Source organism: Paramisgurnus dabryanus, chromosome 20 (genome assembly GCF_030506205.2).
Source record: "Paramisgurnus dabryanus chromosome 20, PD_genome_1.1, whole genome shotgun sequence".
Taxonomy (NCBI): Eukaryota; Metazoa; Chordata; class Actinopteri; order Cypriniformes; family Cobitidae; genus Paramisgurnus; species Paramisgurnus dabryanus.
In genome coordinates, this window is record NC_133356.1 from 2,164,189 (window position 1) to 2,189,365 (window position 25,177).

Genomic DNA, 25,177 nt, shown 5'->3' on the forward strand with positions numbered 1-25,177 from the left:
AAGTCATAATCTAAAACTACAGGTGAGTTGTTATAACTTATAAAATTAAGTTGACTTTTCTCAACTATATTTTATAAGTTGTGACAACTCATCAAAAATTATAAGGCAGCAAAGTATTTTTTACAGTGTACATCATTAGCAAAATATTCTTAATCAAGATCGAATAAACGCTGCATGTGTTCAAAGTATGCAAGGTTCACGACATAAAGTCTTCAAAAGACTCAAAGCTGGACGTGGAATCTAAAAGAGATATTTTAAAAATGTTATGGTTGTTGTTAAACTTTGTAAATAAATGACTTACTGGTTGCACACATACCTGTTATTGTGGAGACATCACCATGCCCCTAAAAATGACTCGTCACAAAGTGAAATGTTATTGGTTGCTATACCTGTCAGTCAAATGGCCTCTTGGGTGGTCCTTGTCCATTTAAGCAGCCAGTCTGAAGGTTTGGCTACACAAGACCACCTATTATAAGTCAAGGGAATCCCAGTATTCTTTTTATTCTTTAATTGATCATGTATACATTTCTGATATCTTTAAAATGATTGAAACTGATATAACTTTGCAAAATTCATTACCATTTCTATCATCTTATGTATTATCTATAATCCAGAGTTTCCCACTTGCAGATTCAACTTTTGTTTGGTTGTTCATATACAAAAAAACAACACAAAATACATAATAACAATGTTTTCGACTCCATCTGCAGGCAGCATAAGCATTTCTTTGATCAAACTTACAGTATATGTGTTGTCCTAAACTGTTATTGTAACACATTTGTTTTAAGAGTGTAGTTGCTAAACTTTTCCTATAGATAATAAATAATAACTAAAATCATCTTGCTCGTGAACATTTATATGTCAGTCATAAAAAAGGTAGTAATTGCTACTTGTGATGCTGTAGTGAGATGAATGGATGTGTTATGTGCAAGTGTCTGTTATGTCAATGTCATTTGACTTGTAGGTTGATTCATTGTCACTTCATGGCAGTGAGGAAATAACAGAATGTGCCAAAAGAAGCATTTGTGGTCTTGCAACTAAAATGAATAATGATTTAATGATCAGGATATTGCCTAAAATCAATGATTAATGCTAATGTGATATTTTATTTGTTAATGAAACATCAGAGAATGACATAAAATCGGGGAGAGCAGGGCACAAACTAATGCTTTGAGTCAAAAAGGGGCGTGCCCACTCTGTTTGGGTTTATATTTAACATACACTACACTGGGTTGCTTTAACCCAAAATGCTGGGAGCGTCCCTTTTTGACCCAACATTGGGATGAAAATAATGGATTTTTTTTGTTATAAAGTAATAATTAGATAATAAAGGGCCTCAATGTTGTTTTTGACCCATGTAATTTTATTTAAATAAGGTTAAGTAAAAAAACGAATATAAATATCAAATATTGTTAAAGACGAGTAAATAGTTATGAAATAAAAGCAAATAATCAAAGAAGTCACACAAATAAATACAATGCAACAAACATACACAGTTTTGTATAAATTTGAGTGAAATCTTCATCAGACATGTAGAGGCTCAATATGTCAAATTGCAATTTCAAGCAACCCAAAGGGGCATATTAAGAGCAGTGCCATGCATACTGTAAATGTTATTGAAGACCCTGATGAGGCTCTCAAAGTACCCCATGTTTACCGCTTGATCAAAGCCATTAAATCAATATGATAATGTGTGTGTAAAAATCACACTTACACACGCCACAGGGTCTGAATTTCCTGCTGCTTTGAGGGGTTTCTGGGATATTTACATTGCCCTCGGCTATAATTGCTTCTGGCCACAAAATCAGAGGACTCCAATAATGTGAGAGCACTGTTTATAAGCACTCATCTATGTTAGTCATGCATGACTATTTCATAGGTCTGGAACTATTAACCAGGAGTACATCACCTGCTTTTCGATATGTAGCACCTTTATTTTAGAGATTGTAAATTGGTTGAACACTTTTTGTACAGTTGCAATTTTTCCTATGCATTCTTAAAAATAAAGGTGTGACATGATGCCATTAAGAAGAACTTTTATTGGCTTTTGTGGTATGTTTGTGGTATGTTTGATTTTTTTTTGTTGCAACGTTACTTAAAATGTCTAAAGTAGACATATGTCGAAATAAAGTTACTGAAATGATTCTATTAAGATCCATTGACGTGGATTATTATTATTTTTATTTATTTTTTTGATGAATTGCTTTTATGACCATTGCTTTTGTAGTATTTTTAAATCAAAACATTTTATTTTTTATTTAAATTCTAACTCTTTCTGTTTAATTTGATGTTTAAATGAGATCCCAGATGTGCAATTGTGTAATCTCAGTCCCTTGTAGAAACACTGAAAGTTTCCTTTCTCTCTCTTTTGGGAATAATAAGTGATAAATATGTTGCCACACTTAATGATTTCTTAACGATTCATTAAACTGCGACGGCGACTGCTTTTCATCTTTAATTTCAAATTGCCCTTTACTTCCATGTGCTTGTATACAGCCACACGCTGTAAATCTCTACCGATAACCACAACAGGACGGTTATAAAGTGGGGTAAAGTCATAAGAGTCGGAGGGGAAGTGGTTTAGAGAGTGACATTTTAAAATGGCAGTGTCCCAATAATTTCCATGGCATGTGCCAACCTTACTCCTGTCCCCGGGAGCTGGCATTTATGAGCAGCTTGTTGTCTGTAGTAGGGAGGCGGCCCCAGGCGGCACAGACAGCTTCCCCCAATCCCCGCTTCTCTTTTACCGCAGGGTGTCAAGGAATGTGCAGTCTGGGAGCTCTTATCTGTCTCGATATTTAGTTGAGCTGATGTGTCTAGTGACCTTTGTAGAGGACATTTACAGGTGTTGTTGCTGCAGTCGTGGGCGGACGAGTATAATACACAGTGAACGCTGTGTCCTTATGAAGGTATATTTGGTGCAAAACAACTCCACACCTGTGACAGTGGAATTTGTATTTGTAGAGATTATCCACACATGTGTATCAGTAAACTTGAAGTCGCAGAGGACGTGATGCAAACTTGTAGATTTTTTTTCTTTCCCTCAAATACAACACAACAGTTACACATTCACAAATCCTTCAGTGCAGCTGCACAAATCCCATTTTACAAATCACAGATTAAGAAACTCACAAGTTCACATTTTTTGCTACAATTGATGCAGTAAATATGGTGCATAACCTACTTGAATGCCTGCATCAAATAATGTGAAGTCACACACAAATTTTGTACATTTGCAAAATCAGTTTGTGCTTCTGTGCGATGAGACTTGCATGTGTGTACAATTTATTTTTCACAAATATTTTTTTATTTTTTTTAATATTTTCTAGCCCAAACACAAGTACATAAATACAACTGCTTGAATCTGCTGCTACGAGTTTCAAATACTCTTTTTCGTGTGCTCTCTCTTCTGCACCAAATATCTCGAGATAAATGGTGCGAAAGTGATTTGTATACCTGTAGGCTTTGGCGAGCACTGTTCAGCACTGCCCACCAGGTGGCGCCCCAGACACTCACTGAAGCAGAGTTTATTAATTACCACCAATGTTTCAGCAAGGTAAATCATCTTTATCAAGGTATTATTTTCACCAAGTGGAGAACAATATAAATGGGAGTGCTAATTATACACACATGAAGGTAATTACATACAATACTCCAATGATTCATTAGTAAACAAAATATAAGTTTCATAAATTTCAAACCATCAATATAAGTAGATTAAAAAATACAAGCAGCAAATACACACATAGGCCTACATTTAAATAAGATACCAAATGATGTAAGTCCCATTCATTTTTAATATCATAAAACAAATTATTTTATTTTTCAGACTAATTTTTAATTCAAACAGGAGGTGGGGCCATGGAAAGAATGTTTGTGATTTCTTTTGCAAAATAACCTTTTTTTGAAGAAAAATATGTGTATTTAAATCATGCTTTTTCTTCTAATATACTAATTTGGATGATTATTTCTGTCTTTTTGAATCGGGTTACTGAACAACTAAATTCTTTTTATTATTATATAAACAGTTGTTCTGATTTCTTAACATTTACTTTGGATGCTAACCCAAATCAAATCAGCTTTTTAGACTTGTGGATAACTCATAATTGTTTATATAGGGATCCGATTAAAAAACCTACAGCTCGTAATACACTATTGAGAGTGGATTCTTATTGTCGTGAGCAGGGCCGTACGTAGGGTTTTATAAATACGGAGGTCCATATGTATTTTTTTAGGGCATGCACGCCAGGAAAAAAATTCTTATTTCTCTGCTCTACATATATGAATTATAACACATCAGAAAACCAAAGAATCGAATAACTATAGATTTCATACCATGTCAGTATGCGCAAGACTTGTGTTGTTTATTTGTAAGACATTGAAATAATTATGTTACCATCCTGGGCACTGTCAGTTAAGTAAACATAGGCTAACTGAATATAGGATCAGTTTAGTGAATTAACCAAAGGCTATCAAGAATTTGTTTATTGAATTCATTCACAATATGCACACACTTATTATACACTTAATATGCTGAAATACAACATCAATATTGCAGTGGCAGAACTAGAATTTTATAAATGGGGTGGCCAAGGCTACTTTAGGGGGTCCATATCCCATGAAAGAAAACGATATGTAATTATTATAATACATCACATTACCCCATATTAGATAAATATTCTTCTTGCCCTGAATTCATTACATGCATTATACTAACTGTAAGATACAAACATAATGCAAGGCTGAACTTGCATAATAAACCAATAATAAACCAACTTACTTCAAAGAGCAGAGCTCAACATTAAGGATTGTTGGCAAAAAAAGATATTTATTTAAAATTAAATATGGATTAATCTTTTTTACGAAGTTACAGTCAGGACCAGTGAGTGATTTTCTCTTCTTTTGTTATTTAAGTAACTTTAATGACTTCAACAGGTACTGTTTTTTAGACTTTAAGACAGAATGTAATAAAATGTTTACATTCGGAAGACATATTAAGATATAATCAGTAGTTTACTATGATACTCACTAAAACAGTCCGGACCTCAATGGTGGGTACGGCCAAGGTCAAGAGTCCTGTCTGTGTCTGCCCTATTTCCCTCTTGTTCCTTTGTTGCCCCGCCCCCTTTTTTGTTGCCATGGACATTAATTCATACTTCACCCACTGCCCATCTGTTTCCATAGTAATTAATTGTTTCTGTTCTGTCATTGGTTCTTGTCACGTTTAATTACCCTGCCTGTTGATTGCCTGTTTTTGTCAGCCGTTGTTTTATGTTGGTTGTTTCCTGTCATGTGTTACTGTTCGTGTTCTTGCCTGTGCTCCTGTACCTTTTTTGGATTTAATACACTTAAAAACTGCATTTGGATCCACTCATCTTGCCATGTCTTGCCTTCCTGTGACAGTTATCATCCGTTAACATTGAAGAAAAGTCTTCCTTAAGGTCAAATGTAATATTTAAAGTCTAAAATAATAATACCAAATGATTTTATTAAGAATCTTAATGATATGGAAATATCTTTGGGATTCACCCCCAAACAAATACAAACTTATTTATTTGATAACATGTCACTGTGGTAAATCATATGTAGGAAAAACAAATAGAGAGTATAAAACACACATTACAAAACATCAGAGTGCAATAATATGCAGAAATATGAACCTGCCATTAGCACTGCATTTTGTTGAACTGAATCATCCTTTTACTTCATTATTGTATATAGGAATTGAGAGGGGATTTCCATCTAGAAGGTGAGGTGAGTTTGACCAATTTTTACTTAGACAGAAGGCCTTTTAGGTATATTAAATGTGAACATTGGCACACATGGTTTAAAAGTGGATTTTGATTTGGGTTGTTTTTATAGGTATTATGATATTAAAAATGAATGGGACTTACATCATTTGGTATCTCATTTAAATGTAGGCCTATGTGTGTATTTGCTGCTTGTATTTTTTAATCTACTTATATTGATGGTTTGAAATTTATGGGACTTATATTTTGTTTACTAATGAATCATTGGAATATTGTATGTAATTACCTTCATGTGTGTATAATTAGCACTCCCATTTATATTGTTCTCCACTTGGTAAAAATAATACCTTGATAAAGGCGATTTACTTTGCTGAAACATTGGTGGTAATTAATAAACTCTGCTTCAGTGAGTGTCGGGCGCCACCTGGTGGGCAGTGCTGAACAGTGCTCGCCAAAGCCTACAGGTATACAAATCACTTTCGCACCATTTATCTCGAGATATTTGGTGCAGAAGAGAGAGCACATGAAAAAGAGTATTTGAAACTCGTAGCAGCAGATTCAAGCAGTTGTATTTATGTACTTGTGTTTGGGCTAGAAAATATTAAAAAATAAAAAAAATATTTGTGAAAAATAAATTGTACACACATGCAAGTCTCATCGCACAGATGCACAAACTGATTTTGCAAATGTACAAAATTTGTGTGTGACTTCACATTATTTGATGCAGGCGTTCAAGTAGGTTATGCACCATATTTACTGCATCAATTGTAGCAAAAAATGTGAACTTGTGAGTTTCTTAATCTGTGATTTGTAAAATGGGATTTGTGCAGCTGCACTGAAGGATTTGTGAATGTGTAACTGTTGTGTTGTATTTGAGGGAAAGAAAAAAAATCTACAAGTTTGCATCACGTCCTCTGCGACTTCAAGTTTACTGATACACATGTGTGGATAATCTCTACAAATACAAATTCCACTGTCACAGGTGTGCAGTTGTTTTGCACCAAATATACCTTCATATGTCCTGGTTGGCGGAGATGAGTTTGCAGCTGAATTTGTTCATTCTTTACTTTAAAACCAGTTTCTTAGTGTGATTCAAATCAAGTCAAGTCAAAATAAAGCGATGCCATAGAAGAACCATTTTTGGTTCCTCAAAGAACCATTCACTCACAGCCCATTTCTTTTTGTTTCCTTTATATAATCTATCTAAAAACATTTTTTTCCACAAGAAGGATCCTTTTGTGAAAGAGAAAGGTTACTCAGATGTTAAAGGTTCTTTATGGAACTGTAAACAAGCAAAAATGGTTCCTCTTTGGCATCGTGCAGCACCTTAACTTTTAAGAGTGTAGTTAGACTCAGGTTTTGCATTATAATCAAATAAAATTTCTTGCTCAAGATCTTTAAATTGACTTCTTTTTTCAACACAGGGTCCTCCTGGAACGTGTGATGTTAAAGTCATTAAGGTAAGATTTAGCTTCATGTTTTAGCTTTTAAATGCGATTTGTACTTTTGTTGGTAAAATACTTAATCACAAGCACACAGTGCTGCCAAAGAAACATTTATCTACAGAAGCAGTTAAATCCTTTATACATTTGACAGATCTAAATCAAATATTAAATGCATGCACCAGAAATAAATGGGAGTCGGAATGGGATTAGTGCTTAAATGACAAATTATGTGAAATAAATCTTGATGTTGGGATAAAGCTCATATTCTTAAAGCATAAACTGCTGGATGAAGAAATAGCCTAGAGTTAGAGATGTGTTTTGAAGTGTAAAGACGTGGACTCGGGAGGTTTTTATTAAAGGCACATTCACAAAGAGTCCAGACGTGGGTCAAAAACAAAACTGGGCCTTTTCTGTCAATAAGGTGGTTAATTTTTGTTCCTTTGTGGACATACAACACATTGAAATATTGTATCTTTTTTGGAACAATATTACACCTTAAGGGCCTATTGTGTACCAATTAAATGTTAGAGGTATAATACATTTAACTGTACCTTTAAATGAACACAATAGGTCCTTACGTAAGAAATAATTGACGATGGGCCATTGAATTATAACTGTGGGTTCACACCAGCCCCAATTGAGGCGACAAATTTGCGTCTACCACATCTAGTTTGCCGCTTTAACATTTTGAGTTTACTCGCTTCATTCTAGCATGAAATCCGCGCATGAAATTCTACTTATCGAGACATTCACGCGGAAATTCGCATCATGGGAGGGGCTTCTGCGACTCTGCTCGCCTTCTGTAATCACATCACTACTAGAGCAAGCTCCTGATTGGTTAACACGTTTTCCACCAAAGTTTAAATGTTTCAACTTGCGCGTTTCCTTCGGCAATGCTCAATTCCCACCATTTGCGCGTCTGAGGCAGAATTGCGTCTACTGCATCGCGCTAAACGTCTCATTCGCACCGCGAGTGTCTTTACATTGACTTAACATTTAAATCACTCGCTCTTGAAACCTCTAATAATGCACACACAAAATGGTTATTTCGAAGCGAATTGTAAAGTACCGTTACACCGCGGGTGTGCATTATTTTCAAATAATTTAAAGGACCGGAGTCAATTATTTCGCTTATACCACAGTTACCAAAAATATTGCTCTGCTGTCTATTTTTAAGACATTTGACAAGTTAGGTGTACGGTTTACAAAAAAAGAATCAACACCCATGAAACATTTTTCTTCCAATCAGAATAAAGCATTCAACAGACCCGTGGTATAAGGTACAGTAATGGGCATAAAAGAGCACAAGGTTGTATTAGGTTTTGTATACCTGTAAAGGTACAAAACGAAACCTAACGGTATCCCCCTTACAACAGAAAAGGTAAAGTTAGGACTGTATCCAACATTATACAAAGAGAAAATAAAAGGCAGAAAATAGTCATACATGAGTAAATCCAAATGCTGAATGAAATGCCCAGAATTGCAAGACTTTACAAAATACAATAGACAGTCCATGTTTTTACAGTGTTTGTGAAATGACGAAAGTAAGTGACATTGGCCAAAGTTAGAATTTGTAAAACAACCCCTTGGCTGTTGAAAAGGGGGTGAAGCAGACACAAGAAGGTGTAGCTTTGGAAAAGTGCTCTTAAAGGAGTTGGGATCTCATGCTTTGCTAGCCTTACGAAATCACCTGTCATACCTTTTTGGTTTTATTTATGATAGCACCATGGTTAATTGAAGTTAGCCGTTTGTATAAGGGTCTCCAGGACCTTGTGACAATGGCAGCCCACCAAGTCCACAAAGGAAGAAGCCGTTTCAGTCTATCTCAGCAGTGTCTGTCTATCTACAGTATCAGTCAGATGAGACAGCATTTATCCAGACGTGTCCTCCTGAGAACATTCAGGTATAAGAAAGGACACGCTCTCATCCTACCAATTGGCTTCCTTCAGTCAAACGCTGGCTGTCTGCTCGGCATGTTAAACAGCCACACACACACACACACATCCTGAATCACTCCACAGACTTGAGTCTGACAGATGGTAATTATGAACAGTGCTTTTGCAAAAGGTCTGCAATAATTTTCATAAAGCCCAGGGGTGTCATATCTCACCGGTGGCAATGGCAGCATATGAATATAAATCTAAAGTATAGAAAATATATAATTTAAACCCAACATGAGTGAGTGTTTACATGCAGCTCCTTAACTCTTCAGCGCTGTCGGGTCTCAGGGCGCACCGTACGTCTGATCAGCCTTTAACCTTCCTGTGATGTATGAGCTACACTGTCTCCTCATGTTGAAGGACTTCTGGTCGTCTGCTTGTACTATGCAGTTCACATTGTGTCGTTTGTATGGTCTGGATAGTCAACAATACAAAAGTGACTGGTTCATCCTCAGGATTACAAATCATTTTCTTAATCAACATTTTGTCTTTTTTTTACACAAATCCAAAAATCCATAAAACAATGGATTCAATGTCATTTAAGGATAAAATCTTAAAAAATAAAGGTGCATCAAGATGCCATAGAAGAACCATTTTGGGGGGTATGGTTACATAAAAACCTTTCTGTTTCACAGTAGGCTCTTGGAGCCCCAAAACCAATAACTAATCAACAAAGTCCTTGATCTTCGAAAAATCTACTTGGTGAAACAGTTTAAAAGTAGCCAAAATCTGAACTGATGACTTGGCTACGCAGCGCACAGCATCTTTTTTCGAGTCTGTGATTTATCTCTGGATAAATGTACAAAGTCAAAGTTGAGTTTGAGAAAGTTGTTCTTAATAAGTTTTCAGATATAAGAAAAGAAAACTCACTTTTCAATCATACTACGATTCATGCGTTTACATGCGTACTTTCCTCCTGGTGATCGGATCACGGATCAGACTACACCACCCCTTTCAGTATGATCAAAATTTTTGGTATGTTTTGTAGCCTATGTACTGTATGTATATACTGTTTATGTATATAAAGTTGCAAGATACCGTATGTGTTTTCTGTAAAATGTGACCTTAACGTGTTTTCATTTGATTTAGTGCAATATTTTCTCTACAGAGCTGCAGTAATGTTTAATGCCCTGCAGATGAGCATGTGTTTAAGTATTAGACATGTCATGATTCAAATGAGTATGTGTTAAAGGCCTGAAGTGATAAAACCCCTCAGTCAAGGACACAGCCGGCTGATTTATTACTGGTAAATATAGAACTTCTGGAATTCGCCTGTAGTTTTATGATGTAAACTCACTTACTGAGGTATTAAAACCATCTATGACCCATTATTCAGACTGGCTTGGCATAACCTTAATGTCTTACCCACAAATGACAGTCAGAATATACATAGTCAGAAAAAGATTAAGGGCCAGATTTACTAACAGCTTGTGCCAGCGCAAAACATCATTTTGTTGTAATGACTGTCAGGATTTACTAAAGACACATAGTTGATCATTAGTGCTGAAAAGGCGTGGTCTAGTTATTTTTGCATATGCATTTCAAGAATTTTCTCTTTCAGATGCAAAATGTGCAAAATTCACACAGTGCAATTTTCTAATGTTTGCGCTTGTTTAATGACTGGTGTTTGTGCCATTATTTTAAGATTAAAAAGCCTTAATCTTCATCCTCCTGAGTGCCTCAGACTCTATTTTAAGATAAAACTTCTTGTAAACCTTCATTTTATGTCCTCCAAGTCTTTACTATGTCTTAGTTAGCTGTGATGTCCATGGTGATGAACTTAAGCTCATCAGGTGTTAGTAGATCACCTGCACCTCATCAGCTCTGCTTATTTGCAACCTTCAACTAATTTGCGCTGCTCTTAGTATATATTGTGTTGGTCATTATGGAAATAAGCTGTTGCGCCTGTGTTATTTAATTTGCACTTTTTTAGTAAATATTCCACAGATATTACCACTGCCATAGGTGCTATTTTGGAATTGCGCTCTCACGCTAATTTGCCCCGTTTAGAAAATATCTGCATGTACGCGTGTATTAACCAATCAGAAAACAGACCTTGATTTTGACATTTCTTTGAAGAGTTGGGTTTTGGAGAGATGAGTTTTGGTTAAAAGAATTGATATGAGGTTTCACAAACTAGTAGCTAAATCTGGCATAAATCAACATAACTCACTGGCATGGGTTAATGAAGAAGTCAAATTTCGAGTATGGGCTACAACATCACTTTCACTTTTACAACATGGCTAATATCACTTAATTAAACTTCATTTCTCTAATGTCTTCTCATTAAGTTGATACAATAGTAATTCATTTACAGCCTCATCAAAGCAGGTAAAGCATCAAATACATTTACATTTATTCATTTAGCCGGTACTTTTATCTAATGCGACATATAAATGAGAGAGCATTTAACATTTTCTCTAAGATACGGTTTCTGCTTTTAAACTATTGTGTAGAAGTAAAATTTAACTTGTAGATTTAAAAGTCAATATAAATGCAAACTAATAATGTAGAGTTCAGATGCAAAAGCCGCTATACACCACCGCTGTCAAAAATAAGATAATGATTGTAACCGAATGCTCTCATCACGTACTATACGTTCATCAAATACTTTTGTGTTAAATGGGCTTTATTCCACCCTCAGGCCATTCAGAAATACCGGTTTGCATCTAAGCTCTTTAAATAAAGGGGGGGTATACACCAAAGTGTTTAAAGGGTTGATTCACATTTTGCGTATTTTGCACACTCACGTTTGTCATTTCAAATGTAGGTGGTGCGACACACTCGTTTTTTCCAGTCACGTCGTTCCGCATCGAGTTAATAACATTTCAGCTTTTCAGAATGCCGCAAACACGCTGCAGGTCATGTGACAAGAACCAACTGACGGTCGCATTTTCTGCGAGGTTTTAGATGCAAAATGTGAACTGCCCCAAACATGGCTGAAAGCACCAAGCGGAAGCCAACTGTAGTTTTGCTTGGTTTATCAGTTGTTAAATGATGCAACGGTTGGTTGTTGTCATATTTGTCCCACCCCCTCCTCTACTGTGATTGGACGGCTGAGTGAAAAGTGACATTGAGTGGGAAGCTTCCATTGAAAACAACTGAAAACATATGCCGGCTGCCGACGTCAACCCCTTTGTGTTCACGCCCCCTAACCTGCAATTTTTTTTATATTGTATGTCATTTCCAGTTAAAATGATGTAAAAAATGTGAAAAATAAATGGTACAGTAAATACTTAGGATACACAATGCATTGATATCTCTTCTTGGACAGATGTTTCTGCCCATATTAGTCTTAGAAAATTCAGTTTCAAATGAGTATTTATGTACCAAAAATCCACAGGGCTGAAGTTGCCCACAGTTGAATAACCCATGCTTTCTTTGCTAGTCAGCATTCACCCGCATATGAATGGAGGTGAGTGAAGCGTGTGAAGTATGAAAAGCAATTGTGCGACTATAGCTATTCAGCCTCTGTCCATTCTGTACGGCTTTCATTACAGTTCACGAGTGACCGTCTATCATCAGCTGGTCGTAAAAGACACTCATTTCCCTCGGCGGGAGCGGTTCAAAAAAATCGTCACGCAGGGATTACTCGGGGTTTGCCGGGTGAGCCGGTGCTTGACAAAGAGGACCAGAGGGAGACACTCTTTGCTTCACTGCACCTTTGAGCTCAGGCAAAAGAAGAATGTGTGCGGTGCTCCTTTTTGCTTTTGTGAGAGCCAGGCGTGCACACGTGTGTGTGTGTGCGTGTGTGTGTGTGTGTGTGTGTCATCTCCACCCCTTCATGTAGGCAGTGGACTGTGAATATACTGAGATGGCAGCGTGAGGACTGTGTAGCATCTCCTTAAGTTTGTCCTGACAGCGCAGGATGCGATTTGACAGGCTCACGGTGCAAAAGTTGAGTAATTGTTGCTCTTTGTACGGATGTTGTTGTGCGGTGAATACACACATAGTCAGGTTAACATACTCCAGATTTCAACCTTTACTTCCTTCTGTGGGTAACAGGTCAGAATATTACTTGTGTAAACAGACAGACTTTGTTTGGAAGGAGATGCTATATTTATTTGCACGCTGCTCTGAATGTAAATAAACCTTGACGGTTTTGTTTGAAGGAAAATATAATGATTGATTCATATTTGACATTTAGATCAGGCTTGTGTTCACGATTAGAAATTCAGAAAATACTTTTTTTGATTGTTCAATAATTAGTAATGAAAGCTAAAGGAATGTCCTGGTTTTAAAGTTTACAAGCAAATACGCTGTCAAAAAAGATTGGAAAAAATATTTCTAGCTATCACTGGGAAAGTACGCTATTTAAGGGTCCTTATATGTAATATGTATCTAGGAACTTTTTTTGACTTATTTGTGTACAGTGTTGGGTTTAACGGGTTACAAGTAACGTGCATTAGGTAATAATATTACATCTGAAGTAACAAGTAAAGTAATGCATTACTTTATAAATTTACACATTAATATTTGAGTTACTTTTTAAAAAAAAGTAATGCTAGTTACTTTTCAGTTTAATTAATTTGATATAAAAGTATGTACTGAATAAAACTGAACATACTCACGTAGGGTGTGATGTTGCGTTTACACCAGCTGCAGTAGAGGCGGCAAAAACATGCTATTCGCGCATAGTTGGGCACTTGAACATTTGAGTTCATTCGCACGTGAAATTCTAGTCATTCGAGAAATTCACGTGAAAATTTGCGTCATGGGAGGGGCTTCTGCAACACTTGCTGAGACTCCACTCGCTTCCTGTAATCACGTCACTACTACAGCAAGGTCCTGATTGGTTAACGCGGTGCGGAAATCCGCCAAAGTTCCGAGTTTTCAACTTGTGCGTTCCATGCAAATTGAGCGTTTCCGCGGGATAGGGGGGGCCTTCCACGCCGCAGGATAATAATCCGTGTATAATCACGTCTTTGCATTGACTTAACATGTAAATCTCCTGCGCTTGACGCCTCTACCGTGGCTGGTGTAAACGCAGCATGAAAGGGATCAAGCCTCAGCCAAGTAAGAAAAAGTAATGCAAAACTAACGTACTGCATTACTTAGTTACTTTTAATGGTTAAGTTTCCATTAAAAGTAACTTAGTAATGCAGTAAGTTACTTTTTTGGGGAGTAAGTTAATATTGTAATGCATTACTTTTAAAAGTAACTTTCCCCAACACTAATTGTGTACAAGATGAACACTTAGGTTTCCGAACACTGTTGACTTCCATTGTAAGTACTTTACTAGAAACCTCTAGTTTAATTTGTTTTTCTCAAACTGAGATTTAAATCAATCTAAACCCTGATCGCTCCTTAAGAAAAATAGCTTAAACTTCTCACGTCTTCCCACATTTTTCATTTGCATTACTATATGCATAAATCATACATTTCCTTTAATAAAACACATTAGTCTTATTTAAAGTGCCAGAGCAAGGTCAATAATGAAATACTGTATCTAACATGGTATCCCACATATTCAGGTGAATCCAAAGGGGATTATGAAGATGTTAAAGTTATTTGCAACACATACTAGCATCTGGACACGTGTACCTGACAAATGATAAAGCTCATTTGGGATCAGTACTTAAAGGATAATTCCGGTATTTAACACTTTGGGCCCTATTTTAACGATCTGAAACGCAAGTGCGAAGCGCAAAGCGGCTCCAAAGTACTCTTACAAATCAAGTTCATATACATTAAGGTTTCTTATGAAAACATTTTAATTATTATTTACATAAAATAAACGTAATACAGCCACACAACAAACTTATGAAAATATTTTAATCGTTATTTGCATGAGAATTTTTTAATGCAGCCACACAATAAATAAAAACTATCACCACAATGCTCACCACTATGATTCCCCTTATCTCGTGTGTTAATATTTTTTTATTGTAACAATTTATGATTTGCAAAAATAACTGTTGCATCTGTAGATTAGATAAGCAAAGTGTGTGCGGTTGTGCACGCTATACATTATGGTCAAGCATGCGCCCTTAAAATAGCATAATGAACAACGCGCAACGCGCCACTGACTTTAGACTAGTTTTTTCTGGTCAGTGGCACAATTGTTTTTTGAAACTGCAAAATAGCATCAGGTATGGTTTGCGCCGGAACACGCCTCCTTTTTTTGCGCTGAACCGCCCAGGGAGCGCAAGTTCATTCCCTAGTTTGCCGACGTGCGTCTGTGGAGGGAAAAACCCGCTGTGCGCCGGTGCAAAATACGAATGATACATGCGTCACTGACAAAGTCAATTGCGCTGGGTGCAAGATAGGGCCCTTTGAGTCTCATTTCTGGTTTGTTTTGGATGAACTGCAGTGATGGACACTGAACTTTTGACAATGGGTCGTGTCTTGACTTTTTGACTCGTTTAGAAGCGTTTCTTGACTGCTTCAGAATGGAAGTCAATGACCATGCACAAACATGTCATTAAAACAACTCTTAACGTTCATTTTCAAAACTGTGCTACTCACCAAGTGGTTTGTGGTGTTCGTTGATGATTAAAAACAAGTTGTGTAGCGAAATACAGTTTCTGTCGTGTTTTATTTGACATTTTGTAAAATTCCATTGACTTCTCTTGAAAGACTCATTGCTCGCTGATATATCACTCCGCCGCCGGGAAACAGAAAAGGGGTCTGTTTACATGTGGTTGTAGTTTTTTCTCTCTCTCTCTCTCTCTCTCTCTCTCTCTCTCTCTCTCTCTCTCTCTCTCTCTCTCTCTCTCTCTCTCTCTCTCTCTCTCTCTCTCTCTCTCTCTCTCTCTCTCTCTCTCTCTCTTCCTCTCTGTATAAAAACAACAACATACATTGATAATTTCTATAGATCTTTACATTCTTAAACTATGAATGTTGTGCAATAGAAAATCTAAAACTAAGGTTTCATACTGGATGCATACAGTAGTGACTGCAGGGGCGAGCTGCCGACATAAAACACGCACAGTTTGCATCGTCTTGAGAGCGGATGTCATCTCAAGATGAAAGCAGGGCGAGTGATGCAGAAATTCATCTTCAGTGAGAAAGTGCCATCTATTGGCCATTCAATTCCACTTCTGCTACCTGTGTGTTGTGATGTATTAATGTGAGATACACAACATTGAGTTTCATGTTCACTTTCAATTTATAGCACACGCCCGTGTTTGCATACATCACACACGGGCATGTTTGCACACTTATGGAAGTTATTTATATTTAATAGGGCAGGTTGCTTGACAATATTATCTGCATGTTTATGCATTTTATGCATGTGTGTGATTGCTGTTTTTTAGGGAGAGAAGGGCGACCCAGGCATCACAGGAATGGAGGGGCAAAAGGGCGGAAAAGGAGATCCTGTATGTATTTCTGTCACAGTTGCGTGATATTTTTGAGTTTTGTGTGTGTCTGTGTGTACCTTATGAGTGTCTGAAATCTCTTCAGGGTTTGCCTGGTCAGGATGGAGTCATGGGAACAAAGGGGCAAAAGGTGTGTAATTTTTGGTGTTTTTTACTTTAAAGTAGGGTACTCTGTTGTCTATACAGAAAAGTGTTGAATAGTCTCTGATCATAGGCATAAAGTCTGAACTAAGATGTAATATACTTCCATCAGTGTTGACCTGTTTTTTCAGCCATTTTATTATGTAATTTTTGTCTAGTGTATACTGACTATAGGTTATTTGTTACTTGGCTCCTCAGTCGTTTTGCATGCATTGTGCTTCAGACAGTCAGTGATTGGACTGCGGGTGATATGTGGGCGCGCTGTCTGATGTTGAGACAAAAACACAACACCCATAGTTCACTGACTCATTTGTTCTTTGTGTTTGTGTATCTATAAATAGGGTGAAGAAGGCCCCCGTGGACCCCCGGGCCCCGTAAGTACACTATGTCTTCATTTAAAAATCTTGACACTTGCAAATCTGTCACACAAACAGTACAAGTATATATATATATATATATATATATATATATATATATATATATATATATATATATACAGAGTCAATTATTCTGCTTATACCAACCTTATATCAACCTACTGTTTGAAGTTTTGACCTGTGATAAGTTGACATAACAAATTAGGCTAAACAATTTCAAGAAGTTCAGTAAAAGTAACATAAAACATATATGTTAAAGGGACAGTATGTAGGATTGTGGCTAAATGTGGTACTGCAATCACACAACTGGTGGCCAATACACAACATGACAACATAAACATCAGTTGAGGGCTGCAACTCCACTTTTTAAAATAACAATATCCTGGCCAGACCACTGTTGTCTGTGATATAAGTCTTTGAAATGAAAATGATGTCTGGTAACATATCAGGGCCATTTTATGATACATTTTTATACATTTCTTACATACTGTTCCTTTAATTTGACAAAAATGTTGCATTTAATTTACAGTTTTCATATTAATATAAGGTAAGACTTTACTTGAAGGGGTGTTCATAAGACAGACATGACACAATCATAATCATGACATTGCACGTGTCATGAACATGAAGGAGATTTTATGTACAATAATGACAACTTTCATTAAGTGTCGTTCACTCAATTATGTCATTTTTAATGCAAAGATGACATTGTTAGAAATGTCTCTGTTATAACAACTTGACATAAACCAATACATCATAACTGACCACTTTTTACAGTAATACAGTTATATAAATTGGTCATTAAAATGTCATTAAGTGTTAATACTCTGTCATATAGTTTCATAGCAGCATCATGAATATTTTTCTTGACCTCAACTACAGTGATACAAATATAATTTGTCATCAAAATGTCATTAAGTGTTAATACTTTGTCAAATAGTTTTATAACAGTGTCATGAATATTTTTCTTGACCTCAGCTACAGTGATACAAATATAATTTGTCATCAAAATGTCATTAAGTGTTAATACTTTGTCAAATAGTTTTATAACAGTGTCATGAATATTTTTCTTGACCTCAACTACAGTGATACAAATGAAGAGTTTGGTTCCAAAACGCAATAAATCCATTTTGACAAATTTTGGTAAAAACATGTTTTCTATACCAAGAAAGTGACAAGATGAAAACCACTATTTTCTGTTACAAACTTTCACATAGCATCTTTAGGTTATAAAAACGTAAAAAATTCAAATCCATAACTTGATTTTCAAAGATTTGTTATAAAAACGAATTATTTTTTCCACAAAATGCAATAAATCCATGACAAGTTTTTTTGTCAAAATTCTATAAATCTATTCAAACAATGTATAAATGTGCATTCATTTTTGCTATTTTTATATTCATTTAGTTGAACAGTTGTACACACTGATTAAAAAAATAAACATTAATGGCATTAATCAAAACACTTACTTTGTCTTATTTTAGGAACACTGTCATTGCTGTGGTTATACTTAACGTCGTCGCTTAATGTTTTTCACAGCGATCAGCTGTGATTCTCGTTGACTTTGAGTAAAATAATGAAAAGTTTTTCATTAGATCCCCTGGGGTCAATGTGTTAGCACGAGAGAAGCTAGATCGTCTCCTGAGTGCCTCTCGCGTAAATTATTAGATGTTGATGGCTTACGTTTCTTTCCCGTCACAGAAAACCACCACAGGTTTATCAATGCCATCAAAAGTATTATTTTGTTTTTGTTTGTTTGTTGATCACGAAGTACAAAGTAGATGAGGAAAACTAGGACTCTGTGTTCTCAACTCAACGCGCCACCATTGTTTGTTTACAGTGCGTGGAATGGTGCGCTGTGATTGGTTGAGCGGATTTATTGCTTTCTGGAGAAAAGGAGGAGTGGCGTTTTTGTGTTTTGGGAAAAATGGGAGAAAAGATGACAGAAAAACATGGCAGATATTGGATTTGGCGTAAAATTAAGAATTTACTTTGAAATTCTGACCTGAAATAATACTGATTTTGGCAGTAACTCATTTTTTTTTTTCAAAAATGGCGTTTATTGCGTTTTGGAACCAGACTCATTTTAATTCATTAAAATGTCATTAAGTGTTAATACTCTGTCAAATAGGTTTATAACAACGTCATGAATATTCTTCAGTTCATAATGTTTATTTTGGTTTCCTCCATGATAAAATTAATAATTTAACAATTATAATACTTAAAATTGATAAAACTATATTTTATTGCATTTGGAGACCGATTCGCTTAAAACTAAATGAAATCAGTACAATAACGGGTTAAGCCTTGCAGCAGTGGGTCCATATCACTGAAAATGTTAATTACATTAAATTAATTAAATTATTAGTTTTTTTCTTTTTATGTCAGAAAATTTCAGAACTCTCTGTGTGAGAAGGAATACGTTCTGTTACTTGTGCACATACATAAAATTAAGGATAATCTTTTGACATGTCTGTTGCTTTTTTAAGGTATTTAAAATTATTTCACATAGTATTAACACTTAATAACATTTAAATGACATTTTAATGTAATGTTAACCTATAAAGCTGGGTAGTTTCTTAATTTTGATCATTATTCTGCTATGTCATATTTATAATGTAAGTTATGATGTATTGGTTTATGTCAAGTTTTCATAACAAAGGCTTCTCAAACAATGTCATCTTTGCATTAAAATGTAATGACACTAAATGACAGTTGTCATATATGTGCATAAAATCTCCTTCATGTTTGTGACACGTGTCATGTCCTGATTATGAAGGTAATGTCAGTCTTATGAGCACCCCTTTAAGTGTTACCTATTATGGTAATAAGCATCCTAAAACCATCCCTAATGTCATTAAAGACAATACTGTTGTTTTCATGGCACACTCAAGGGGTCTTCACTTAGTCAATAAAGCAACAAAAATTTATTTTTGTAAAACAAATGGACAAAAATGTGCACAAGCAATTGTAAGCATTGAATATTTGCACAAGCCTTGCTGACTACTTTTTAAACTTGTCATATATGGTCTTTATAAAATAAAATAAAAAAACTTGAAATTTAACCACAATTCTCCTTTCGTGTTTCACAAAAGTATGTACACAGGCTTAAAACGACTTGATGGTCATGAATATTGGTTGAACCTATTCATTTAAAGAGATAGCATTTAAAAGAGAAAAGCACAGGCCTTTGATCAGCACATTTGCCTTCATGTCATGAATCCACTCCACTGAGAGCGTTCACCTCTAATAAATGATTCAAAGAGGCGGATTCAGTCTAACACCAGCACATCCACTGGACTGCTTTTTTTCTTAGCTCTGTTGGTCCTTTCATTACTAGCTTTAAAACATCTTACTATAGCTCAACCGAGAGAGCAGTGCATTAGCAGCACAAAACTCATGGGTTTGATTCACACACATCCTGATAAATATACAGCTTGAAGCATCTATTAGTGTCTGACAAATGCATAAATCATCCATATCCAAACTGAATGATGTAACATTCATGGGATCTACATGGGGTTTTTAGTTTACAATTGAGTCATTTGCCTTTATAAAGATTCACACAGAAATAAACATTCTGCTGTAACCGTCACATTATTAAAAAATGTCATGATTTTCTAAACATGCTGTCTGTTTCACAAATTGTTATTTGTAGTGAGGTTGTTTTAATTATGAAAAGGTATAAAAAATGGTTCCTTTGATTGAAAGGTCTTTTGGGGAGCCAAAACTGGTTCTTCTATGACATCACAGTAAAGAACCTCTAAGCATCTTTATTTTTAAGAGTGCATTTGCTTTTTTTGGACAACATTGCGGACTGGCTGCTAAACCTTTTACAAAAAAAATGCACAGGCTTAAAACTGCAAATATCTTTTTTATTTTTTAAGTGAAATATTTCTTGGTGGGGGGGTTAAATGCGATTTCATGCATTTTGACTTATCAGCACAGTTTAAGCATTGTAATCCTCATGCTAAGTCAATGCAAAGTGTCAAAAAAGCAGTCAAGGGTGTGATGGAGTATTTCTGGGCCAAACTCACACCTCACACGTTTCGGAAAGTTTCTGTCGAACATAGGTACCCATTACATATGAGTGGCCCCATATTCCTTTTATAGGCACTTCCCCTGGAAAAGCACGCCCACATGTCAATCAAAGTGAGAGTGAGAACGAGGAAGCTCATTAGCATTGTTCCTTCGAGTAGAAGTCCCAGGCATCACTGCACGCGCAACCCAGCATCACGAAATTACATATCTATAGTCACGTAAATTTGTGAGTCTTATGCATGACATTGACACACATTTTTGTTTACGTGTCACTTGTTTATTACATGTCACTTTTGTCCTATTTAAAAAATTGTCCTGGTTTAAGAATCTGTCAGGATCCTGTCAGAATCATGTCTTGAATTATTTCTAATCTGTGTGACGGGGTCCTGGCAGTATCGTGTTTTATGTGGGAAATGCGTGGTTTTAGTATTGGTTTATTCTGACCACGCATTTCCCGGGTCTCGTCACTTTTTCCCTGATCCCTTACTTGTGATGATTTCCAGGTGTATGTAATTTATTTTGTCCCTATTTAAAGTCCTTGTGTTTGATGTTCTTTACACGTGCGTTTTGTCTCTCTCTTGTTCCAGTCCTTTTTCCTGTAAGTTTATATCAAATAGTATTTTTGTGCCTTGTGTAATCTTGTCTTGTTAATTGTGTAGTTAAGTGTATTTATATCTTGTCTAGTTTAGTGTCAGTTTAGTGTCTTGTTCATTTGTTCTGTTTTGCCCCCTCGTGGGTTTTTGTTTTCTTGTTTATTAGTTTAATAAATTATCAACTTCATCCGCTGTCTGCATCTGGGTTCGTCCTTTACAAAATCCTCACAGAATCATAAAATATAAAAATAATAAATCATGAAAAAAGGTATAAACCAATACTTAAAGTGACATCCTAACGCAAACACCAAATCTAACCGTAAACCGAAGCATCAATGGTTTGAAAATAGGACAAAACAGTTGAATAACAAATACGTGACAGTGACCTAAACAGAAATGCGTGACATGTTCACACAAAAAGGGGGAAAACCGTGTCAGTGTCATGCATAAGACTCACAAATTTACATGACTATAGGTACAAAATTTCGTGATACTGGGTTGGCACACGACAGCTTTGTTTTATATCAAGACTCAATAATGGCACGAAATAAGAAGAAGTGTGTTTTTGGATGTAAGGAGAAGAAAGTCTAGTAAGCCAGCCTTATGGGAAAAATGGATATAGTTTGTTTATCCGGGTAGCAGTGGAGTTTTGCTTGTGTGTTTGTTTAATGCCCATTTTTGTTAAAATGGGACGGTCCCAACTGGGTCATGGGTAGCAGGCGGTAAGTAAAACTGCATCAAATGTCTGTGTTTTGCTGGCAGTCGTAAGTGCGTATAATGTTAATGACATGGACATGTAGTGAATCATAAGTTATCCAGAGATCGTGGGATAATGTTTTGTGTGTGTTGCATGCTCGTGACTCTCACTGGATGCCTCCGGGACCTCTTGCTTTTCCGGAAACAATCGCTAGAATTGATCTCTCTTTTATAAATCTGCTCAAACTAAAGACTCTTCAGAGATATGAAGGATGTTATATTACTGTATAGATACTCGAAATTAACATGAGATGATCAGAAACAGCGTGTGTTATAGGAGCTTTAAGTTTATTTATCCAGTAAGATCTCATTGAGATATAATCTCTTTTTCCAGGGAGACCTGTAATTACTAGGAAAGAGTTTATGCTTCATGTCTGTTGTCTTTATCTCCGCTGATTGGTCCATAATAAGAAACCTAATAGGAGTGCTGGAACACAGATAGCTTTTTGCAAGGTTTGGAATCGCATTGATGATGTCAATTAAATCAAAAGGGGAAGGCAAAAAGGTGCGATTTGACAGCAGGGGACGAAATCAATTGATGTTGCCTGCTGTGTGAATTTAAAGCTAAATGGGAAAAGTGGAGTGACTGTGGCCCTCTTTATACCAATTTACAAAGATTCAGAGAAAGCCAGAAAGAACAAAGAATCGGATTTCTCCTTTGCTGCTGTTGTTCTGAAACGATGACGAGTGACTCAAATATAAACTAGCTTTTAAGAGTTTGATTGGTTTGCTTTAGTTTGTAATTTGATTGTGGCTCTGAATGGTGCACAGTGTGCGGCGCTAGTACTTATATAATTAGAGACGTTTAATTAACGATTTTTATGTCCGAGAAAAGAAATCTTTGAACAACCGTAACCTAAATCCCATTTCAAGATTTTAATTACATTTTAGTTATTGTTAAATGGTAATTAACTGTGTGTCTGAGATCAAACCAGAGGAAGTCAATGTGCAGTGTGCTCGACTGACTTTGACAATTAACAAGCATGAGAACGCGCTCGCTTATTTTTGATTTAGAGAATATGTAGACTTAATCATTCTTCTTACCTACATTGCATCCCTGTGGGTTTAGCCAGCATAAGGTGGTTAGCTGGCCTCCCAGCCTGGCAAAACTGGTTACACTGTCAGAAAAAATAGTCAAAAAATGATCCAAAGAGGCAGTCCCCTTTAAAAAGATCCTAATATGTACCATGTAGGTACAGGTATGTATAGATGATTGGGAACAAATATGTACCTTTGAGGTACTAATACAGCATGAACTCATGATTCAAGCACCCGCACGATCTCATTCCTAACTTATAACGATTCTTCTGTCTTTTAAACCTTTGACAGACATGTTATTTTAATTCATGGGGAGTTTTTAAACAGTGGGTTGCAACGACAATTCTTTACTGGTTCCCTCGCAAGTTTCATCTGCACTTTAAAGGGACTACGGATGAAAATTAGCCCTTGGCTAAATCCGGTCACAATACATGAAATGGACATTTTATGTTCAAATTGTGCCAGGTCACATTATAAATAAACAAAAACAAACAAACAAAGACATTTAAACGTTCACTCGCTTTGATTTCATGGATGTGCAAGTGCGTGTTTAAAGCACGGACGAAGTTCGCGTCCATTGTGCTTTGATTTCACAGATGTGCATTCATACTGGCTATGTGTGCATTGCTGTCTGTCTGTATATACAACAGGATAAGTAATGTGAGTTCAGACTGCACGATTTTAGCCCTCATTTTGAAATGTGTTTTGACTGTAAATGACATCGGCGATGACCTACAGCCAATAAAAGAGAAACATATAGGACAGCTGGAAGTTCGAGGAGGAATCTCTCCAAACATTTCCTCTTTCATAATCTTTATTTCTTCTTCTTTCTGCTGCAAATGAGCGCATATGCAATTTGTATGGCTAGCTTCTTGCGGGCTATCATTTTTAATACTAATTCCAGTCTCACGTGAGAACTTCGGTCTTGCACGTGTGACCTCGCGTTGTTTCCTTTACTTCACTTCTTGCGTGCATTTAGTTTTGAGACATAGTTTGTGGACCGGGACAAAGTTGTCAGCGATTCTTCCTACGGTAAAGTCATGCAGTGTGAAACCCCCTGTCGCCAATCCATCATGCAGTCTGAAACAGCAGCGACTGAATGCTACACCAGGTTTGGGTCAAAAATATAAGCATATGACTCGGGTCGGGTCAGACCTCTGGTTTAATCTTTTCCGCTAAGTGAATTTTTTTTTATTAATCATCGCTGCTGTTCACCGTAACGAAAGTCTGGCTGCTGCATGCAACGTGCATCACAGAGAGGGGCGGTGGCAGACCTGACCCCGCTGCGTGTACGCCTTTATAGCCTAGATAAGATGATGGAGGTGGTGAAAAGTAAATTCACCGTCGCTACTACGGGTGTGGGAAAATCAGAGGTCTGGAAAGTGTTTGGAGTCGTGCTGGCTGTTGATGTGTCGGGGTTACATCGGGTCCGGGTTTTAAAAGACACGGGTCGGGCCGGGTAAGGTCGGGATGTAATTTTCAGGCCCGTTGAGAACTCTACTTTGAGGTACTAATATGAACTTTGTAGTGACAATATTTTTAAAAGGTTGTGTTCATACTGTATGTCAGGATTCAAGAAAAAAGATTAGAAACACTTTTAAGAATACAATAATACACAAACAAAAAAGTTTAATGACAAGCTTTAGTATTTGTGTGCTGTTTATGCTTATTTCAGTATCACATCATGAGCTTAGCAGTGTGTGAGAAGATCGATTTATTCGACTTCATAAATGATTCTCCATCCTCAGACCGATGTTTTATTAATGTCGCCTCC

The 25,177-nt window shown here is 36.3% G+C and overlaps 1 protein-coding gene across 1 annotated transcript in view; it reads left to right on the forward strand.

Moving 5' to 3' along the window:
• LOC135786557 (uncharacterized) overlaps positions 1-25,177 on the forward strand; it is a 218,573-nt gene that overhangs the window by 126,668 nt on the left and 66,728 nt on the right. The window contains exons 15-18 of the mRNA XM_065296017.2: positions 7,175-7,210; positions 16,395-16,457; positions 16,543-16,587; positions 16,940-16,972. Of these exons, the coding sequence (XP_065152089.1) occupies positions 7,175-7,210; positions 16,395-16,457; positions 16,543-16,587; positions 16,940-16,972 (177 nt within the window). The remainder of the gene's footprint in view (positions 1-7,174; positions 7,211-16,394; positions 16,458-16,542; positions 16,588-16,939; positions 16,973-25,177) is intronic.